Source organism: Ovis canadensis, chromosome 5 (assembly GCF_042477335.2).
Source record: "Ovis canadensis isolate MfBH-ARS-UI-01 breed Bighorn chromosome 5, ARS-UI_OviCan_v2, whole genome shotgun sequence".
Lineage (NCBI taxonomy): Eukaryota > Metazoa > Chordata > Mammalia > Artiodactyla > Bovidae > Ovis > Ovis canadensis.
Window position 1 is genome coordinate 27,791,027 of NC_091249.1, and position 21,151 is coordinate 27,812,177.

At 48.7% G+C, this 21,151-nt stretch overlaps 1 protein-coding gene across 4 annotated transcripts; it reads right to left on the reverse strand.

Annotated features, from left to right (window-relative positions):
• Positions 1-4: 4 nt before the first annotated feature.
• Positions 5-19,483, reverse strand: AP1M2 (adaptor related protein complex 1 subunit mu 2). Of its 4 annotated transcripts, none has more exons than XM_069591079.1 (14): positions 19,275-19,483; positions 12,947-13,136; positions 10,637-10,845; positions 9,223-9,379; positions 8,965-9,032; positions 6,845-6,975; positions 6,587-6,734; positions 6,355-6,481; positions 5,524-5,666; positions 5,372-5,443; positions 2,679-2,837; positions 1,985-2,110; positions 845-920; positions 5-415 (listed from the first exon to the last, which is right to left on the reverse strand). In XM_069591079.1, exons 3-14 carry the CDS (start codon positions 10,676-10,678, stop codon positions 393-395), a joined length of 1,272 nt encoding a protein of 423 aa, XP_069447180.1. In that variant the 5' UTR covers positions 10,679-10,845; positions 12,947-13,136; positions 19,275-19,483; the 3' UTR covers positions 5-392. The 4 variants fall into 4 exon arrangements, with proteins under 4 accessions (XP_069447180.1, XP_069447179.1, XP_069447181.1 ...); XM_069591078.1 differs by having other exon boundaries at positions 5,524-5,672; positions 19,275-19,467; XM_069591080.1 differs by lacking the exon at positions 12,947-13,136 and having other exon boundaries at positions 19,275-19,448.
• Between the last annotated feature and the right edge of the window lie 1,668 nt (positions 19,484-21,151).

Genomic DNA, 21,151 nt, shown 5'->3' on the forward strand with positions numbered 1-21,151 from the left:
CAGCTAGATTCATCTTTTTAATGCCATCCTAAAACTCAGAAATGGGCCAGTGGGGCCTCTGGGCTCAGCAGCAGTGGAGGAGGGACTCCCCACGCCTCCTAAGGCAGGTCACTGCAAAAAGGCACTCATGAAGGGGACTTCAAGCCCCTCTTCTATTTCTTCATATAAAACTGGGGGAGGGGGAGGGGTGAGAGTCTGAGAGCTGGAGATTATCACTCCCAGCCTACCAGTAAAGGAAATGGGTAGGAGCAAGTCAGGTGCTGGGAGTAACAAACCAGTAATTCAAGAGCTGCCCTCACACACACACACCCCGTCTTCCCTCCTTCTTTAGTGGAGGCTGCAGTGGGGCCTGGGGAGAAGACAGCCCAGGTTCAGGCCCCCACTTCTCCCTTCTAGCTGGTACGAAGTTGATAATCTGTAGGGAAACAATGAGCAGGGACCATCTCAGAATTGGGGGAAGGAGACAGGACAGCACCCCCACCCACAACCCATCCCCTTCCCCAGTGCTCATGATCAACCCCACAAGTTTGTAACAGGGCTAAGGATGGGCTCAAACATGGCGACTGTAACCACAGCAACATGCCTGTCTCCAGGCAACAGACGGGGCTGCTGTGTGTTCAGTTGCTTATCCAAACCCCACCACCACCACCCTGGAACTGGCAACTGTCCCCATTTTAAAGATAGGCAAACCGAGACTCGGGAGGGCACACTGACAAAGATAGGATAGACCTGAGGGCCACGCCTGTCGGTTTTGGAGCTCTCTGAGACAAGATGTTTCAAAGCCCCAAGACCATGCCCATTCATCTCCTTGTCCCTGTCATCTCAGGGAGCCGGGCCACCTTACCGCCACTCTGGGTGATATAGCGGACCCAGGGCAGGGCCTGGTAACCACTCTTCTCAATGATCTTCATGTATCGGACCTGGAAAGGGATGAAAGGAGGTGGCCCAGGGTAGGGGGGACAGAGCAGGCTGGGGCCAGGGGAACATAAATAACACAACTTCCGGGAATAAGAAAGCACAGCCTGGGAGGAATGAAGTAACAAGGCTCAGGACAAAGATGTGACCAGGACAGTGTATGTGTGTGGGGAGATCAGGTGGTCCAGGACAGTGGGAAAGATGGCACGTCCTAAGAGAATTGACCCAATGCAGTTTAGGCACAGGGCAAAGCCAGGGGGGAGGGGAAGGGGACCCAGGCTGAGAGCAGAAAAAGCAACACTGTGAGACTTCCCTGGTGGCTCAGTGTTAAGAATCTGCCTGCCAACACAGGAGACTCGGGTTCAATCCCCGATCTGGGAGGATCCCACATGCCCTGGGTCATCTAAGCCCATGCGCCACAACTACTGAGTCTGTGCCCTAGAGCCCAGGAGCCGCAATTAGTGAGGCCACGTGCTGCAACTGCTGAAGCCTGTGCACCTAGAACCCGCGCTCCACGAGAGAAGCCACCGGTGAGCAGCCCACACACTACGACTAGAGAAAAGTCCGTGCAGCAGTGAAGACCCAGCCCAGCCAAAAATAAAATAAAATCATTTTTGAAAAACAGAATCTGCCTGCCAATGCAGGGGACTTGGGTTTGGGGGATGTGCGACATGTGGGATCTTCCTTGGTCCAGGAAGATCCCACATGCCAAGGAACAACTAAGCCTGTGCTCTGCAACTACTGAGCCTGCATTCTGCAACTACTCAAACCCTCGGGCTCTAGAACCCATGCTTTGCAACAAGAGAAGCCACCGCAATTTAAAAAAATAGCCCCGACTCACTGAAACTAGAGAAAGCTCACACACAACAACGAAAACCCAGCGCACCCAAAAGTTGACATTAAAATGTTTGTTTAAAGAAAAAGCAACACTGTTCCAGGAAAAAACAAGAATGATTATAAAGGAGGAGATGAGACAAGCCAGGGAACGGAGGTGGTCCAAGCCAAGAGATGAGAGTAAGGGGGACCCACCAAGGTCAAGAAGAGGAACCACCCTGCCCCCTTCCCTCACCTGGATCCCAGAGACAGTGAAATAGGGGATCTCAAACTTCACCCCAATGGGGGGCCGGCCCTCTACTTCCTCCTTCTCCACGCTGGGGAGGCCAAAGTGGGCGCGCATCAGGTACTCCTTGCCCCCCTGAGGGAACATGGGAGTTATCAGACACATTGAGGGCCCCTATACCCCAGACCACTCCTCATGGCAGCCCCCTGGGGGCAGGCTTTGCTCTCAGCCCATTTGACAGACCAGAAAGTAAAGTCTCCTGGCCAAAACTCACAGACGAAGCTTCTGATAGCAAAGCCTAGTTGGGGGCCTTCTGGTGATCATCTCCCATTTTCCAGGGGCCGACGAACATCCCCAACCAAGATCCCAAAGAGAGACCAAATCCTCCAGCAGCCCAAGGATGTGGGTAGCATGATCCTGTCTATTTCACAGATGAACACACTGAGGCTTCATGAGGGGAAGTAGGGTCCCCAAGGCTGGGAAGCTCAGAGAAACAAGGGTGAGGAATCTGAACCCAGGGCTGGTTTCCTCAAGACCTAGGACAAGGAGAGCTTAACCATGCGGAGAGCTTAACCATCATCCAGTTTTATCATCTGCAAAGGACAGCCACGTGCATGCATACGTGGCTCTGATTTATTCTCTACTTCGCCCTCCATCATCAAGGGCCCCCCCCCCAGTTCCCCGGCCCATCCCCGAGGCTCACCGGGAAAGACTTGATACTCCAAATAACCATGTTCTTCTCTGGTACATACTTGGCGCTGCCCACACTGGTCTTGAAGCGAGGGGAGTCGGCATCGCTGGGGACGGGCACAGATATCTCTACGCCGTTAGCCACCGATTGCTTTTTAAACTGCCCCTTGGCCTGTCGGTGGAGGGAACGTGGGGTGTGAAGAGTGCATTCATGCAAATGGAGACCAAGCCCTTTCATCAAGAGCCTAGAAGTGGGACCACGATCCTGTCCATTTTCCAGACGAGGGAACAGAGGCACAGAGAAATTAAGGCGTTTCTCTGGAGACACACAGCCAACAAGGGGCAGAGTCACGCCCACAAGAGACCCCAGCGGTTCTGCTTTTGGTGCCTTCCATTTGGAAAGTATCATATACCTTTTCCTGCTTCAAAATGTAATCCCTCATTTGAACAGCTCCTAGGGCAGGCTCACCTCAGCCCATTTCACAGACAAGATAATAAAGGCTCCAGGTCAAGACTCACACACTCACACCTGCAAAGCCAGGATGGGACCCTCAGTCTATCAGAATTTTCTTTTTTTTTTTTTGGCAGTGCTGCAACGTGCAGAATCTTAGTTCCCCAGTCTGGGACCGAACCCATGTCCCCAGTAGTGGAAACTCAGAGTCCTAACCAAGAGATCACCAGGGAATTTCCGAGTTTTCATTTGAAAGCTGGCATCTACGGAGCCCCTACCATGTGCAAGGCCCTGTGCCAAGTACTTAACCCTCTCACCAATTTTCTAAAGTAGGAGCCATTCCAAAGTTCCATTTTACAGATGAAGAAACTGAGGCCCAGAGAGAAAGAGCACTTTGCTTGCGTTGTGTAGCTGGTAGCCGGCACAGCACAGAGATTTGACTTGAGCCTGTGTTCTCAATCCTCACATGCTCTCCTTGCAGATAATACGTTATTACATTATAGCTAGATCCAGATCCATTTTGACATGGGCAAGCTTTTAACACAAGGACTCTAAGTGTCCATGTGCAGTAGCTAGCACCATGATAGCTGCTCTTAATCATCTGGTGCCAGGGGGTGGGGATATATGAGAGGCAGGATTGGCCCAGAGGACCTGGAGGCAAACAGGGCAGGGGATGTTCTTTCTGAAAGGCACCAACTTTTTAGTATTTATTTGGCTGTGCTGGGGCTTAGTTGCAGCCTGTGGGATCTAGCTCTCTGACCAGGGATCAAATCCCGGGCCTTCTCCACTGGAATTTCAGAGTCTTAATTGCTGGGCCAGCATGGAAGTCCCAGGAGGGCACCAGCTTTAGTGGCCCCTTCTCCTCTCCCTGACTATAGAGACAGGGACTTTGGGGAGCACCAACACCATTCCCCCACCACCAGTGACTGTCCACATCATGAACCGGTTCCCCTGAGACTCTAAGACTGGGGAGCAAAGTTAAATCTGAGAACACAGACTCTTGAGCCAGGCAGCCCCAAGTTCAACGTGACCCCTCCCTTCCTAGATGAATGACATCTTAGTGCTTCTGGGCCTCTTTCCCCATCTGTAAAGGGGGCTAAGGACTTCCCCGGTGGTCCAGTGGCTAATACTCTGCACTCCCGATGCACAGGGCCCAAGTTAAATCCCTGGTCAGGGAACTAAAATCCCACATGCAGTATGGCGTGTCCTCTACCATCCCCCCAACTTTTTTAATTAAAAAAAGAGACTGGGAAAAAAAAACTTTTAAGGGTGGGGAGGGACTAATTATATGTTCTGGAGAAGCTCTTGTTTGGGGGACTGGGGACATGCACAGGGCTATCCATGGCAATGTGAACCAGAGAAGCCAAGAAATGAAAACCACACATGCAAAACACAGGACAGAAGATTCTCCTGGTGGAATAGTCTACAGGCACCAAAACGGATGCCCTGCGCTGCAGGTCCTGGGATTCCTCTTAAAAGTCGACATTACACAAAGAAGGCAAATTATACAAAAAAGTCATACAGCAAGAGTTCACGGATATAAAGGTCAGAGACTGGCAGAATGAAGTATTTGTGCTTACAGATGACGGTGGCAAAATTACAAACAAAAGCAAAGAAACGATTTACATGGAATTCCAAATTGTGACCACCTGTGGGCAAGGGTGGGGGGAGCCATGGTCGGGCAAGGGGCAGGTGGGGGTTTAGAGGTGCTGGTTGAGCCAGGCACGTTCAATTAAGCTGCATGGTATGATATGATGATATGGTATGACAATGATAACATTGATCTTTAACACACTCTATGGTTTATATACATATATGAATATAAATGTAAATTCATACAAAGTAAATTTCAATGTAAATGTAAATTTATAAAGTAGTATGAATGTATATTTTTTAAGTAAATTAAGTAAAACAGATCATGCGTTACACAATGGTGGTTCAGTAATAAGAGAAGAAAACAGAGCAAAGAAGGGAGGTGGAGAAATCAGAGAAGGCTCCTCTGAGGAGGTGACACTGAAGCAAAGAACTGAAGGAGGCGAGGGAAGAGCCAGGGGGATATCTGGGTGGCTGGGGGCAGAGTGCTCCAGGGAGAGGGGATAATCAGGGACCATGCCTGGCATGTTTGAGAACCAGCCAGGAGACCTGCGTGGCTGGAAGGACGTGATGATTGGGGAGGGAGGTGGGAGATATGGTTAGACTGCTGAAAGGGTAGGAGGGGTGATCTGAGCACTGTAATTATTACCCTGGGGGCCCACCTTGACCATGATCTCCACACGGCTGTGTGAGAATTTCTCAATGACAGATTCAATCCAGATCAGTGGCTTGACCTGCAGACAGAGGAAGAGGGAGTTCTCCAAGGCTCTGGGGTCAACCCTTGCCCCCAGCCAGGGGCTTGACCCTGCCTCACCTGCGTGCTAAGGCGGTAGGACATGAGCTCAAAGTCACCATCGGGCGGGATGAAGGAGATGGTGCGGTCATTGTCAAAGCGAGAGAGCCGCACGCACTGGTGAAATTTCACATCCTCCAGTTCCACAGACTTGTTCTTGCTCCCTGAAACTCAGAGCCGAGTTAGCGGGGTGACACTGGAGCCCAGGGCAGGGTCCTTATCCTTACCTTCCCTGTCTACTGCTACGATCACCCCCATATTACAGATGAAGAAACTGAGGCCTAGAGAGGATGAGTAACTCACCCGGGGTCACCCAGCTGGCCAGGAACAGAGCTGGGATCCCCAGGGAATCAGGCCCTTGCTGTCAGGATGTTATCCTGTGGGTGTTAGTCGCTCAGTTGTGTCTGAATCTCTGTGATCCATGGACTGTAGCCCACTAGGCTCCTCCATGGAATTCTCCAGGCAAGAATACTAGCGTGGGTAGCCATTCCCTTCTCCAGGGGATCTTCCCAACCCAGGGATCGAACCCAGGTCTCCTGCATTGCAGGCAGAGTCTTTATTGTCTGAGCCACCAGGGAAGAAATGTAATGCTATTCTGTCTCCTACTCCCACTAGAACGTCAGCTCCGTGAGGGCAGAGATTATTTTTTCTTTTCTGCCATGTCCTTGTGCCTGGCACTCAATAATGAAGCAGAGTTGTTTGCATTAAGGCACGAGCAGCTGCAGTACTGGTCAAGACCAGTAGAGGACAGGCGAGTACTATTTCAGAATTGACTGCAGGTCTCCGGATACCACCCACCCCAGATGAGGCGAGGTCTCAGGCTCCCCCTCGCGCCCCCTTCCAGAAACTTACGGCCAGTGAGCTCGAAGAGTACACGGTCGTTGAGGCCCAGCCGCAGCTCTGGCATTCCCGACAGAAACACCTTGAGCTTGATAGTGCCCACGATCTCGCTCAGCAGGACACTGCCGTTGGCATTGACCTGAGGATGCAAACGCTGGTGATGTGGGAGGCGGTTAACAAGCATAGGGCTCCCTCTCCTGGCCCTTGGCTGTAGCGAGGGTGGGGCAGAGGTGTGGAGGCTCACCAGCAGGTTAACGGACTCTATGACATCGATGAAGACCTCATTCTTCTTGTACTTAATGCCCTCCGAGCGCCAGGACACAGCATTGGTGACTGTGGGTGGCACTCGTGACTTGCCCGTCTCCAGCTTGTTGCCCTGCTGCGTGATGTACCTGGCGGGGGGGCCGGGAGATGAGCAGATAGACCCAAGGATACTTCCCTGACCCTCCCCAGGTTTCTTCCACCCATGGCCCACACTGTGGCTGACCCCCGGCCCACTCACTCCTGCAGGATCTTGCTGTCTGTGGTCTGTGGGAAGCCAAAGTCCATGAGCTCATCCAGCAGTTCGTAGACGATGACAAAGTTGTCTCGGATACTCTCCTCCTCCAGCTCCTTGAAGTATTCAGAGAATACCTGGGGGTGGGAGGAGACCAACACCCACAGAGATGCGGCTGGTGCAACTCTTGGGCTGGGTTCCCACTCATCCAGCCAGCCACCCAATAGGCAACTATTGAGTACCTACTGTGTACCAGTGTCAGGATATTAACGGTGAACAAAGCCAACAAGGTCTCTGCCCTCCTGGAACAGTCTTGAGGGGGAATGGACAGGTAGGTAGTGGAACTAATATTATCCAACGTGTAGAGTGCAATAATGAGGAAAACAAGTGAAGTAGGAACCCAGAGGCAGGGAGGTCCAAGAAGACTTCCTGGAAGAGGGATTAGAAGGACTCAGAATTTTGTGTGTGTGTGTGAATCATGGGATTGCCGTATATCTGGTGATGTTAATGGACCCACCTCAGAATAAGGTTTGTAAATGCATGAAATAAAAGATATACACACAGACAAAAAACAAAAGACACAATATGGGAATTCTCTGGCACTCCAGTGGGTAGGACTCCACGCTTCCACTGCTGAGGGCCCAGGTTCAATCCCTGGTTGGGGAACTAAGATCCCACAAGCCAAGCCATGCAGCATGGTCAAAATAACCCCACAAGATGGCAAAGGAAAACTGTTACACTACACAGAAATACATCTAAGTTCTTGGATTCCTTGAATTCCATCCAGGGGCCCTTGGGACTTGGGGGACCCCCCCCCCAGACGGGAGCCCCTGGGAATTAGCAAGTATCTCCTTAGCAGAGAATCTGTCATGCACCCAACACTGGAAACCCCATCCCTCATCCTGCTCCAGCTTCTGTGGCCTCTTTCCTGTTTCCACCTCAGGGCCTTTGCACATGCTATGCTCACTGCCTCAGGATACTCTCACACAGGCTCCTTGTGACAGGCCTTACTCCTTGGTGAAGCCACCACTATCCCTTGACCCCTGTGAGTATCAGGGTGAGACTAGCACCTACCCAGTCACTGGTTAAAACAATGTCCCCTTGAATATCCTTCATGCCCTTTAACTCCTGAGCACAGGCCAGAACCGTGCCTGCCTTATACACAGCTGTGTGTCCCTCCTCTGCCTGGCAGAGAGGAGAAAAATCAATACAGATCTCTTTATTTGTTGAAAAGTATCCCAAAAATCCCTCTGGGAATTCCCCGGCAGTGCAGTGGTTAGGACTCAACCCTTTCACTGCCAAGAGCATGAGTTCAATCCCTGGTCAGGGAACTAACCTCCTGTAAGCCAGGAAGTGACAAAAAAAAAAAAAAGTACTTTCTCAGACACTTCTTCAGGGTCAGCCTGCCCTCACATCTTGGGGGTATACTATCGTTTGTTTACCAAATAAAATTCTGAGCAGTTAAAAAAAAAAGTACTTGCTCAATCATTGAGAATGACATAGCAAGTGCTCAAAAGATTACTATGGGATCATATGATAGGACATTAGTGGTAATGCTAACAATAATACCAAACCTTTATTAAGCACTTACTGTATACTAAGCACTGTTTTCAGTGCTCTAGAGGTATGAATTGGATTGAATTATTTTCTACAACAACTCCGAGGCAGGGCTAAACCTGGCTTATAGTATTTTTTTTTTTTTTTTCCAGTTGTACCTTGCAGCATGTGGGATTCTAATTTCTTGATCAGGGAATTCAAGCCCCTTGCAGTAGAAGTATGGGGTCTTAACCACTGGACCATCTGGATTAAACCCAGGTTAGAGGCACAGAGAGAAGTAACTTGTCCAAGGTCACGCAGCCAGTAAGCAGCGGAGCTGGGTCTGGAACCCAGTATCCTCGGGTTCAGATTTGAGCAGTACACCATCTCGAAGACTTCCTTGCTTCCTGCCCAATAGGGAGAGTTGATCTCACAACAGCTGATGAGAACAGAGTAATGGTGGCACCCACTTTGATGGCCGCACCCCCTGGGAAGTCAGGGAAGGCTTTCTAGGTGGGACGGATCCCGAAAGAGGCGGGCAAGACAGGTGGACAGACAGACGAGCCGACCAATAGAAGGCCAGAACCTACCTCCACTATCTTGTAGAGGAAGGAATACACGAGGGAGGCGTTGGCATTCTTCAATGTGGTGGCCACCACTGCAGGCAGCGAGGTTAAGGAAAGGCAGCATTTTGGAGAGTTCCAATGGAGCGTAGACCCGGAAACGCCACCCTGTCCGCTCCCACTCTCCAACCTGAGCCACTGCTATGTCGCGCACCTCTCGTCCCAGCCCATCATCTCTGGGCCTGAGATGCCCAGGCCGCCAGGGACCCACCCGTGGCTGGATACAGTAAAGGTTGCTGTATTTGATCCACAGGAAGTGGACCCGTCCGTGACTCAGCAGTGGGGTCAGGGCGCCTTCCTCCTCCCGCTGCATGAGCAGAGGCATGAAGTGATCGATCTCGCTCATGGCCACATCACCCTTGTAGTTGCGGCTGATCAGGGGCTGAAGATGAGCAGAGAAGGTCTGGTCATTGCTGGGATCCAGGGACCTTCCCCCCAGGGGCATCAGAGTGCCAGGTTCTGACCCTACTTGCTGGTTGAGGGGACATGGACAAGGCTCTGACTCTCGGCATGTCGGTTTCCTCCTCTGCAGAATGGGCTCGTGGCAGTAGCAGCCAGAGCGTCTAGAGCCCTCAAGGACACCTCAGCCGTGCTCTGCTAAACCTGGACGTCTGCTTACTTGTTGTCACCACAACCCTGTGAGGTAGGCGGTCTCACCATCTCCATTTTACACATGGAGAAACTGAGGCATGGACCCGGTCCATAGCCAGCAAGGAAGCTGGGAATTGAGCCAACACGCCCTGGCTCCAGAATTCCTGCTCTTGAGCAAGGTTTCAGAGGCATCAAATCAGCGGGGTAGGGGTGATGAGAGAAAAGAAAGAGAGAGGAAAAAAGAAAAGAAAGATGATTATATCCATTTATCACTCATAGCTCATATAGCTCTGCCTGGCAGGCAGTAAGTGGTTAATTTTAATAATATTTACGTAAGGGAGTTGTTCAGTCCAGTGTTTAGAAGGAAGCGGGTACCCAGCCGGTGCTCACGCATCTTAGCCCTTACTATGTTTATTATCAAGAATATTATTCTCATCACCACCGTTACTATTGCTGGGTTTCCCAGGTGGCATTACTGGTAAAGAACCCACCTGGCAATGCAGGAGACCAAAGAGATGCAGGTTCGACCCCTGGGCCCTGAAGATCTCCTTGAGGTCAGGGCAACCCACCCCAGACAGAACAAAATGAATGGGAGGGGGCGCCAGAAAGAGACAAGGCAGCCCCACAGGGGAAGTATGGTCTTCTGCCGCGGCTTTCTTCCCCAAATATCAGTACAGTGGATGACGACGGTGATAGAAATAATAATTTCAATTGCTTGAACGCCTAATGTTTGCAGCAGGGTCACTGTACTAAGTGGTACACGCTGCATACGGCTGTATTAATTCTTCTTGGGTGGGGACCTCTGTTATTCCCATTTGTACAGACAGGGAGACTGAGGCTCAGAGAGGGGAAGCCCCTTGCCTCAGACACGCCGCTAGTAAAAGTGGAGGTGGGGTTCGAGGCGGGAGTCCCAGGAATTGGGGGAGGGGTGTTCCCACGCTCCCAGAGCTTTCCGGGGCCTCGCTGCCTGCAAGGAGGGGCCGCCCCCTGGGTCCGAGAGGGAGCAACCTTCACCTGTCGGCCTCCCACTCCCTGCACCCAGCCTCACCTTGCCCTTGACGTCGAGGATGAAGACAGCCGAGGCGGACATGGTGGCGGCCGGCGGACCTGGGGGGTGGGGAGGGAGCGCCGGGAGGCGACGGTGTCGCCGCTTCCTTCTTCCTGCGGAAGCACCCGCGCGCAGGTGAGGACCCAGGTGAGCGCGTCTTAAAGGGGAGGGCCACCAGGTGAGCGGCGCCGTCGGCCGACGGGAAGACGCTGCGGGGGCGGGGCGGGGCGGAGCTTAAGATGTGACAACTGCCCCGCCTCACTTTCCCTTTGCGCCCTGGAGTGAGAATGGGCGGAGACCCCAGACCAACCGATTCTCCCTCCAAGGAACCGAATATCTATCCTTCCATCCATTCATCCATCCACCCACCCAACCATTCATCCATCCACCCATCCACTCATCTTGTTTCTTCGGTCTTTCCCACACGCACGTCCACCCCAATAGAGCAGGGACTTAGTCCTTTTCATGTCTGTGTCCCCAGGGCCCAGTGCTGGGTGCTCGATGTGTGTGTAATTTATTAATTAATACATGCCATAAATATTTGCTAATTAATGTATTCTTTCGTTCAGTGACAAGAACTATGAGTTACACTCTCAGCAAGAAAAACGTAGCTGCCTTTTTTTTTTTTTTTTGGTGGGCCAAGTGGGATCTTAGTTCCCTGATCAGGAATCGAACCCATTCCCCCTGCAGTGGAAGCACAGAGGTTTAACCACTGGACCAGCAGGGAGTTCCCCAAGTAGTTTTTATTGTTATTCCTAATGTTATTCTTTCAAAACTTTTTTTTAACTTTTAAATTTTTATACAGTTTCTCAAGGTCACACTCCCTGGTGGCTCAGACGGTAAAGAATCTGCCTGCACTGTGAGAGACCCGGATTCAATCCCTGGGTCGGGAAGATGCCCTGGAGAAGGGAGTGACAGCCCACTCCAGTATCTTGCCTGGAGGATCCCATGGACAGGGGAACCTGGTGGGCTGCAGTCCATAGGGTTGCAAAGAGTCAGACAGGACTCAGCAACTAACACTTTCATTCCATTTACAGTTATTACAAAATATTGGCTCTATTTCCTGTGTTGTACAATACATCCTTGTGACTTATCTTTCGCCCACTGGTTTGTGGCTCCCCTTTCACTCTATGTTGCCTCTCCCCTACCCTCTGGTAACCACTAATTCGTTCTCTGTATCTGTGAGTCTGCTGCCTTTTTTGTTATATTCATTGGTTTGTTGTATTTTTCAGATTCTACATATAAGTGATATTATACAGTATTTGTCTTTCGCTGTCTGACTTCTTTCACTTAGCCTAATGCCTTCCAAGTCCATACATATTGCTGCAAATGGCAAAATTTCATTCTTTTCTTACTGCTAAATAGTATTCCATTGTATATATATCACATCTTCTGTATTCATTCATCTGTTGATGGACACTCTAATGTTATTTTTTTTTAATTTTTTTATTTATTTATTTTGACTGCATCGCAAAGCATGTGGGATCTTAGTTCCCTGGTCAAAGATTGAACTCTCAGCCCCTGCACTGGAAGTGCAGGGTCATAACCACTGGACTGCCAGGGAAGTCCCTAATGTTTTTCTTTCTAAAAATTTTTATTCTATTGAAGTAGAGTTGATGACAATGTTGTGTTAATTTCTGCTCTACAGCAAAGTGATTCAGCTTTATATGTTATATATATATATTTTTTCAGACTATATATATTCTTTTTCATATACTTTCCATTATGGTTTATCATAGGATATTGAATATAGCTCTCTGTGCTGCACAGTAGGAACTTGTTGTTTATCCATTCTAAATATAATAGTTTGCTTCTAATCCCAAACTCCCACTATTTCCTCTCCCTCCCCTCCTTCCCCTTGGCAACCGCAACACCATTCTCTATGTGAGTCTGTTTCTGTTTTGTGTTTATTTATGTCATATTTTAGCTTCCACGTATAAGGGATATCTTATGCCATTTGTCTTTCCCTCTCTGACTTACTTCATTTAATATGGTCATCTCTAGGTCAGTCCATGGTGCCACAAATGGCAGTTTCATACTTTTTTATGGGTGAGTAGTATTCCATTGTATATATGGAGCACATCTTTTCTATTCCCTATTATTACTCTTATTCACTCCAAAATATTTATAAGGTCCTACTATGTGACATTAAGATACTGATAGCGTGCTGCAGTCCATAGGGTCACAAAGGATCAGACTTGACTAAGCGACTGAACAACAATGGCAGAATGTTGAAAAGATAAATGGTTATCTTTAGTATGACTGTAATTGTTATATTATTCACTCAACCAACATTTATTGAGCACTTACTATGTGCTTGACTGGACGTATGGACGCTGCTTTTATTATGGTGATAACGGTTCACTCAGTGAGTGAGTATTTATTGAGTGGAGAATTCCATGGACTGTCCGTGGGCTGCAAAGAGTCGGACACAACTGAGTGACTCTCACTTCACCTGTGGCACTAGGTGATGCAGACAAAGCCACTCCAGGCTCTCTATCTAGGAAGAGCAAGAGACACAACTTGGAAAAAAATACAAAACAAAACAGGTGATCCCTGGGACTTCCCTGGTGGTTCACTGGTTAAGACTTTGTGCTTTGTTGCCAAAGGCCTAGGTTCTATCCCTGGTCAGGGAACTCGGATCCCACAAGCTGCATGATGCAGCCAAAAAAAAAAAAAAAAAAAGTGATTCCTGATGAGAATGGGCGCCCCGAAAGCAAGCAGTTGGCATGTGTTTGTGTGTATTGGAGGACAAATGGGGGACTGTGCGGCAGGGAGATCAGAGAATGAGCTGACATTCGAGAAAGGTCTGAGGGGCTGAGGGTAAATGGAGACGTGAAAAGTTCACATTACTGGCAGCAACTATTTGCCAAGCCCTTAAGTGTGTTAAGGGTTTCATGGGCTTCCCATCCCTGAATTTCCAGAATGCTCTTAAGAGCAGGGGCAACCCAAGAGAAAGTCCCATGGAAGAGCCTGGCACAAAGCTGGTGCTAATATTGTTTCTGTTGGTGGTGCTGTGTGTGCTTGCTGAGGGCATGAGCTCTGGAGCCTGCCACTTGGGATCTCGTGCTGGGTATGGAAGCAGCCAGCTGGGGGCCTCGGGCACCTGGCTTCCCCTCCCTGGACCTCAGTTTGCACATCTGTGAAGTGTAGTTAAAGCTGTGCTTTCCTATAACTCACAAGAACCTACTGGATAACACAGGGAACTTTATTCAATATTTTGTAGTAATCGACAAGGGGAAAGAATCTGAAATTTTATATATATATATATATATATATATATATATATATATAAAATGACTGGATCACTGTGCTGTACACCTGAAACTAACATGATATTGTAAATCAACTATACTTCAATTAAAACACACACGAATAAAATAAGTAAAAAATAGAAAAAAATAGGGAGGGATAAATCAGGAACTTGGGATTAACATACACACACTACTATATATAAAATAGAAAACCAACAAGGACCTACTGATTAACACAGGGAACTTTACTCAATATTCTGTGATAACCTACAAGAGAAATAAATCTGAAAAAAAATGAATATATGTATATGAATAACTGAATCACTTTGTTGTATACCTGAAACTAACGCAATATTGTAAATCAACTATACACCAAAAAAAAATTTGAGTCTTGAAAAGAAGAGGACAAAAAGAAAAAATAAAACACAATAAAAAAACCACAATAAAAGAAAAAATGCTCTTTTCTAATAAGATTAGAGTGCAGCTCGCTCGACTGAGTGATGACATGCAACGTGATGCTTGGAACTGTGCCTAGGATACAGCCAACACTCAATCATGTTATTATTATCTATTATTTGCTGTTATTACTGTTTACTGTATGGCAGGTAAGGCTACAGGGGCTGGGTTTGAATCCTGACTCTGCCGTTGGCTGTAAGGCATTGGGCTAATAATGGCACCTCTTGTTTCTCAGTCTCCCCTTCTTTTAAACGGGTATAAAAGCCATAGTGCCGCTTCCTCAGGCTGCACAGCACTGACTTACAGGGCATAACTCAATGCCTGGCACACCACCTATGCTACCCCCACTCATCAGCTATTGCAGACCCTGGGTTCCACCCCAAAATTGTTGGTAGGGAAGGTGAGGCTGGGGGTGAAGAGGAGAGGGAAAATAAATCTCAGGCGGGTTGGAGTGATCTTGCTCTACAGAGAGTCCCTTGGACAGCAAGGAGATCAAACCAGTCAATCCTAAAGGAAATCAGCCTGAATATTCTTTTGAAGGACTGATCCTGAAGCTGAAGCTCCAATACTTTGGCCACCTGATGTGAAGAGCTGACTCATTAGACAAACCCTGATGCTGGGCAAGATTGAGGGCAGGAGAAGAGGGTGACAGAGGATGAGATGGTTGGATGGCATCACCGACTCAATGGACATGAGACTGAGCAAACTCTGGGAGATAGTGAAGGACAGGGAAGCCTAGTGTGCTGCTGTCCATGGGGTGGCAAAGAGTAGGACGCGGCTGAGCAGCTGAATAACCTCAGAGGGAGGGAGAATCCTGCAAGGCCACAAGGGGGCCACATTCAGCTCTCCCAGGCATCGTGCTTCCTCCGCCAAACCCAGCCCGGTCTTTATCAGCCCCTGAGGGTGGGATGGGCGTCCCCACAGGGGACTTGAGGAAAGGAGGAGGACCACTGCTGTCAGAGCCATGCACTGCTTCTGGCACATGTCCCCTCACAGAGAAAGAAGCAGAGGCACAGAGCACTGAAGCCACTTGCCCAAGGCCGCACAAGAGCTGGGCCAGAATTGGAACCTGAGTTGTGAGTCCCAGTCCTCATCCAGTGGCTCTGTTGTGTGTAACACACAAGCATTCCTGTTACTGACAATAGCTAACCCCTGTGTGGTGCTCACTTTACCCAGGTGCTGGTTTCCTCTATGACTCAGTTGGTAAAAATCCACCTGCAATGCAGGAGGCATGGGAGTGCAGGTTCATCCCTGGGTGGGGAAGATTCCCCTGGAGGAGGGGAATGGAGGAGGAAATGGCAACCCCCTCCAGTATTCACGCCTGGGAAATCCCATGGACAGAGGAGCTTTGTGGGCTACAGCCCATGGGGTCGCAAAGAGTCAGACACGTCTGAGAGTCTAAGCACACGTTCGTGCACACCCAGGGGCTACCCTAAAAGTCTTCCAAGTGGGAGGGAATGTTTTGAGTTCAGGAACCTGGTGTTGCCATTTGACAGATAAGAAAACTGAGGCTCAGGAAGAGTGAATGACTTGTACAAAAATCAACCCCAGCCAGCAGAGACAGAGCTGGAAAGTCTAGCCCTTGCAAAGCCCCACCCTAGCTTTTATGTCACCTCTGCCCAAAAGAAAGCTGTCCTTTCTGTACCTGATAGGGGCAGAGAAAAGGGACAAAGTGCATGCATGCTTCGTCAGTCTTTCCGGCCTAAGGATTGAACCTGCATCTCTTATGTCGCCTACATTGGCAGGCAGGCTCTCTACCACTAGCATCAACTGGAAAGCCAAAGGGACAAAGTAGATGATTAAATAGCTAATTCCATTGGGGGATTATAATTAGAAAAATAGGGGAGACCCCTGTAAATTAATGATTACTCAAAAAATCAGGTTTGCTTAACCACAGAGTCAGGTGAGCTTGCTTAGCCACACAACTTGCTTATGCAACAGAAGGACGAGACATGCCCACAAACAATAAAACAATGGTGGCATGAGCCCGGCATCCTGTCCAGTGAGCTCAGTAAGTCAGTTATCCCTAGGACATGCTCTCTGCACAAATAAACAAAAATCTGTGGACCCAGCTTGACCCTGTCTTTGTGTGCATGCTCGGTTGTCAGTTGTGTCCAACTCTTTGGGACCCATGGACTGTAGCCAGCCAGGGTCCTCTGTCCATGGGATTCTCCAGTCAACAATACTGGGATGGGTAGCCATTTCCTCCTCCAGGGGATCTTCCTGACATAGGGATTGAACGTCTTACATCTCCCGCACTGGCAGGAGGATTCTTTACCACTGAGCCACCTGGGAAGCCAGACCTGACCGTGTAGGGACAAAAAAAAACTCCCCTGCTCAACCTGAAGGACGAACTGATGATAGAAGCATGACATTTACTCAAGAAAGACGAAGAAATTCTTCTCCATGTCCCCACTTTTCCTTTGATCATAAAAACTGTAGCCCATTAAGTTCTCAGGGCATGGCATCCCCTCACCTACCTGCTTGTAAATCTCACAGGTATCCTACTCTAATAAATAAATCCCTTATCTATCACTTTGCCACTTGCTGAATTCTTTCTATGGTGAGACGTGAAGGACCATGGTACCAGAGCTCTTCGGAGCCCCCCGGCCCCAAACGACACCAATCACCAATCGGTTTCACTCCTACCAGCCCTTTGCTCCAGTGTTCTTGCAGGAAAATCCCATGGACAGAGGAGCCTGGAGAGATGCGGTCCATGGGGTCGCAGCTGAAGCAACTGAGCACACAGCCCCTTGCTCAGAAGGTGACCTTGGTAGACTGAGGACTTGTCACGCCCTCGCCCCAGCCCGGGCATCACTGAACCTTGCAAGGGCCCATCTCCTAGGGCCCTCAGATGTTTTCAGGCAGTAAACAGAACCCAGAAGCCTGGGCCCAGCGCCCTGGAATCTGAAACTCAAGGTCTGTTTGGCTGAAAAATTCATGAGCCCAAAAGCCTCAGTGGAGTCAGAGAACAGAGCAGCTCTGTTTGCCGAACCACCCTGCAGCAGCTGCAACCTCCGCTGTCCCCAGAGCCTGGGGCCCTGCCCCAGTTCCTTCTAAAAGCCTACGGGCATCCTGCCTCTTTGTGGTTCAGTCACTAAATTGTGTCTGACTCTTTGTGACTCCGTGGATAGCAGCATGCCAGGCTCCTCTGTCCTCTGCTCTCTCCCAGAGTTTGCTCAGTCTCATGTCCATTAAGTCTGTGATACCATCCATCCATCTCATCCTCTGTCACCCCCTTCTCCTCCTGCCCTCAATCTTTCACAGCATCAGGATCTTTCCAATGATCGGCTCTTCATATCAGGTGGCCAAAGGATCAGAGCTTCAGCTTTAGGATCAGTCCTTCCAATGAATATTCAGGGTTGATTTCCTTTAGGATTGACTGGTTTAATCTCCTTGCTGTCCAGGGGACTCTTAAGAGTCTTCTCCAGCACCACAGTTTAAAAGCATCAGTTCTTCGGTGCTCAACTTTCTTTATGGTCCAACTCTCACATCCATAAGTGACTACTGGAAGAACCATAGCTTTAACTATGTGGATCTTTGTCAGCATGGTGATGTCTCTCATTTTTAGGTCTGTCATAGCATTGCCCTGTCACCCCCTTAACTCCTTATCCACAGCACTAAAGGGATCTCCCTGATACTCACAGCTTCTTTGGCCCTCCCTCACCCTTGCATCAGCCATGGCTCCCCATTGCCCTCAAGCTGTCCTGCATGGTAAGGTTTGACCCCTGTTGACCTCTCCCACAAAGCATGCTTGAACTCACAGACTCAGACACACTGACGTCCTTAATTTCATTTCCCCTCTTTCTTTGTCTTCCTCTAGCCCATGACAGCTTAATGCATGATGCCTACCCATCTTGCTTTCTCCACTTAGTTCTCACTCAGCTCTTAGGTCTTCTCTTCAGAAGCCCTTCTTGACCTTCTCCCCCAACCCCATCTAGGTCAGGTTCCTCCCTTGCACTTTCCCAAGTCTCCTGCAGCTCTCCCAGCATAGCTGTGTCACACCATATTCTTAAACATCTGTTTAAAAACTTTTATTGTGGGGCTTCCCTGGTGGCTCAGTGGTAAAGAATCCACCTGCCAATGCAGGAGACATGGGTTCCATCCCTGATTCAGGAAGACCCCACATGTGAAGAGCAACTAATCCAGCGTCCCAGGGCTATTGAGCCTGTGCTCCAGAGTCTGGAGCTATGAGAACCCACCACAATGAGAAGCCCCATGTGTGAAACAAGAGCAAACCCTGGCTCGCCACAAGCCCACACAGCCAAAATAAATAAGTAAATAAATGAAATAATTTTAAAAACTTCTATGGTGGTTTTATACATATATATATATACATACATATACATATATACATATATATATCATATAAAATCTCATACCTTCTGATTCCACCTACAGGCTGTTGCAAAAGGAGTCAAATTCTTAGAGAAAGTAGAATGGTGAGTGCCAGGGCAGCTGAAGTGGGTGGGAAGTTATTGCTTATGGATCAGGTGGGGGAGGGTAATTTCCATTTCAAAAAAGAAAAAAAGAGCTCAGGAAATGGATGGCGGTAATGTTGTTGCAACATGTGAATATACTTAATCCCACTGGACTGGACACTTCAAATGATAGATCAGGAAAAAAATCCCTTTTGCCTCCTCCCTCCCATCCTGACCCTTCTGATAACCTCTATCTTGTTGAAATCTCTTTCTGTTATTACTATTCTGTTATTAATCTATTTCATGTGTATCTGTTTGAGGTATCTCTATCTCTTTCTCCTCCACATACCATACTAAACATAACTTGGTATTTATACTCTCTGATAGGACCTGAAACCCTCCCCAACTACTCTGCAGGGTTACAGCTGAGGGGTGTGGAGTGTGTGGACTGAAATTCTTGTTCAGCTCAGGGCTCACTAACTTTGTGTCTGTGGGTAAATTACTTACCCTCTCTGTGTCATTTTCTGCTACTGGAAAATGGTTGCTGCTGCTGCTGCTGCTGCTAAGTCGCTTTAGTCGTGTCCGACTCTGTGCGACCCCATAGATAAGAGCCCACCAGGCTCCGCCATCCCTGGGATTTTCCAGGCAAGAACACTGGAGTGGGTTGCCATTTCCTTCTCCAATGGTTGCAAGGAGTAACAAAACACTTCATAAACGGATTAATCTCTCTCTGCCACTTTCCCCTGTCACTTTTCCACCAGGCTTCCCTAATGACTCAGACGGTAAGGCGTCCTCCTGCAATGCAGGAGACCCGGGTTTGACCCCTGGGTTGGGAGGATCCCCTGCAGAAGGCAATGGCAACTCACTCCAGTACTTGTGCCTGTAAAATCCCATGGACAGAGGAGCCTGGTAGGTTACAGTCCATGGGATCGCAAAGAGTCAGACCTGAGTGAGCGACTTCATATGGTCACTTTCCCCAACTGGAAAAAGGTAATAAAGATTTCATGTACATAATACCATGCCTTATACTGACTAAGGTCCACTCTTGTACTAATCTGCAGGGCCACCTCCTTCTTTCTTAAACTGCTGAGATATTTTCCACTTTTAAAATGTGACAGCTATTAAGAAAGGGCAAATGTCAAGTAACTGTGAAGAACTGAACCCACCTGGTAAACCGCAGTCCGCAGTCCTGTTTCTGACTCACCCTTTGACCCTTTCTGCCAGTCACTAACAACCACAAAGGCCACCTCTGGTCCATGTTTTGTAGCCATAGGTCGATTAGCTGTGCCTGTCCTAGGACTTCATAGCGAAGTCTCTGGCCCTTTTCACTGGGGCATAAAGGTTTTATATCTGTGTGTGTGTGTATTGTGTATACATATAATTTTATTCATCTATTTATTTTTGGTTGTTCGGGGTCTTCTTTGCTGTGCAGACTTTTCTCTAGTTGTGGCAAGCAGGAGCTACGCCCCAGTTGTGGTGCATGGGTTTCTCATTGTGGTGGCTTCTCTTGCTGTGCAACACAGGTTCTAGGCGCACAGGCTTCAGTAGTTGGGGCATGTGGGCTCAGTAGTCGTGGCTCCCCAGCTCTAGAACACAGGCTTAGTAATTGAGGCACACAGGCTTTGTTGCTTCACAGCATGTGGGGTATTCCCTGACCAGAGATCGAACCTGTGTCTCTTGCATTGGCAGGCGAATTCTTTACCACTGAGCCACCAGGAAAGCCTCTCTCCCTCTCCCTTTTAAAAAATTCATCCATGATGTTGCACTTTCCAATAATAATTCATTCCTTTTTCTTGCTGAGGAGTCTTCTGTGGTATGGACCATTGGGCTGCTTTAAGCTAGGGGCCATTATGAATAAAGCTATTACAGAACTCCTGTGAACATTTGCATACCCATTTTTGCAGGTCTAGCCTTTCTTTTGTGAGTGGTTTCAGTTTTATTTTTCCTGGGTAAATACTTAGGAGTAAATATGTGCATCGTACTGTAGGTGCTCATTTATAAGAAACCACCAGGTTTTTCCCCAAGTGGTTGTGCCATGTTACACCCCCACCAGTAGTGTAGGAGAGCCACCGTTTGCTTCAGATACTCACCAACACTTGGTACCGTCTGTCTTTTGAGTTTTAGCTATTCTGGTGGGTGTGTAGTTGTGTATTATCAAGTTTTAATGTGCATTTCCCTGATGACCTCTTTCCTTTTCTTTGCTGCCTTTTTTTTTTTTTTTAGATCTATTTATTTATTTTTGGCTGTGCTGGTTCACGGCTGCTGCATGCAGCCTTTCTCTAGTTGCCCCACACAGGCTTCACGTGAGGTGGATTCTCTTGTTGCAGAGCACGGGCTCTAAATGCTTGGGCTTTAGCAGTTGCAGCGTGTGGGCTCAGTAGTTG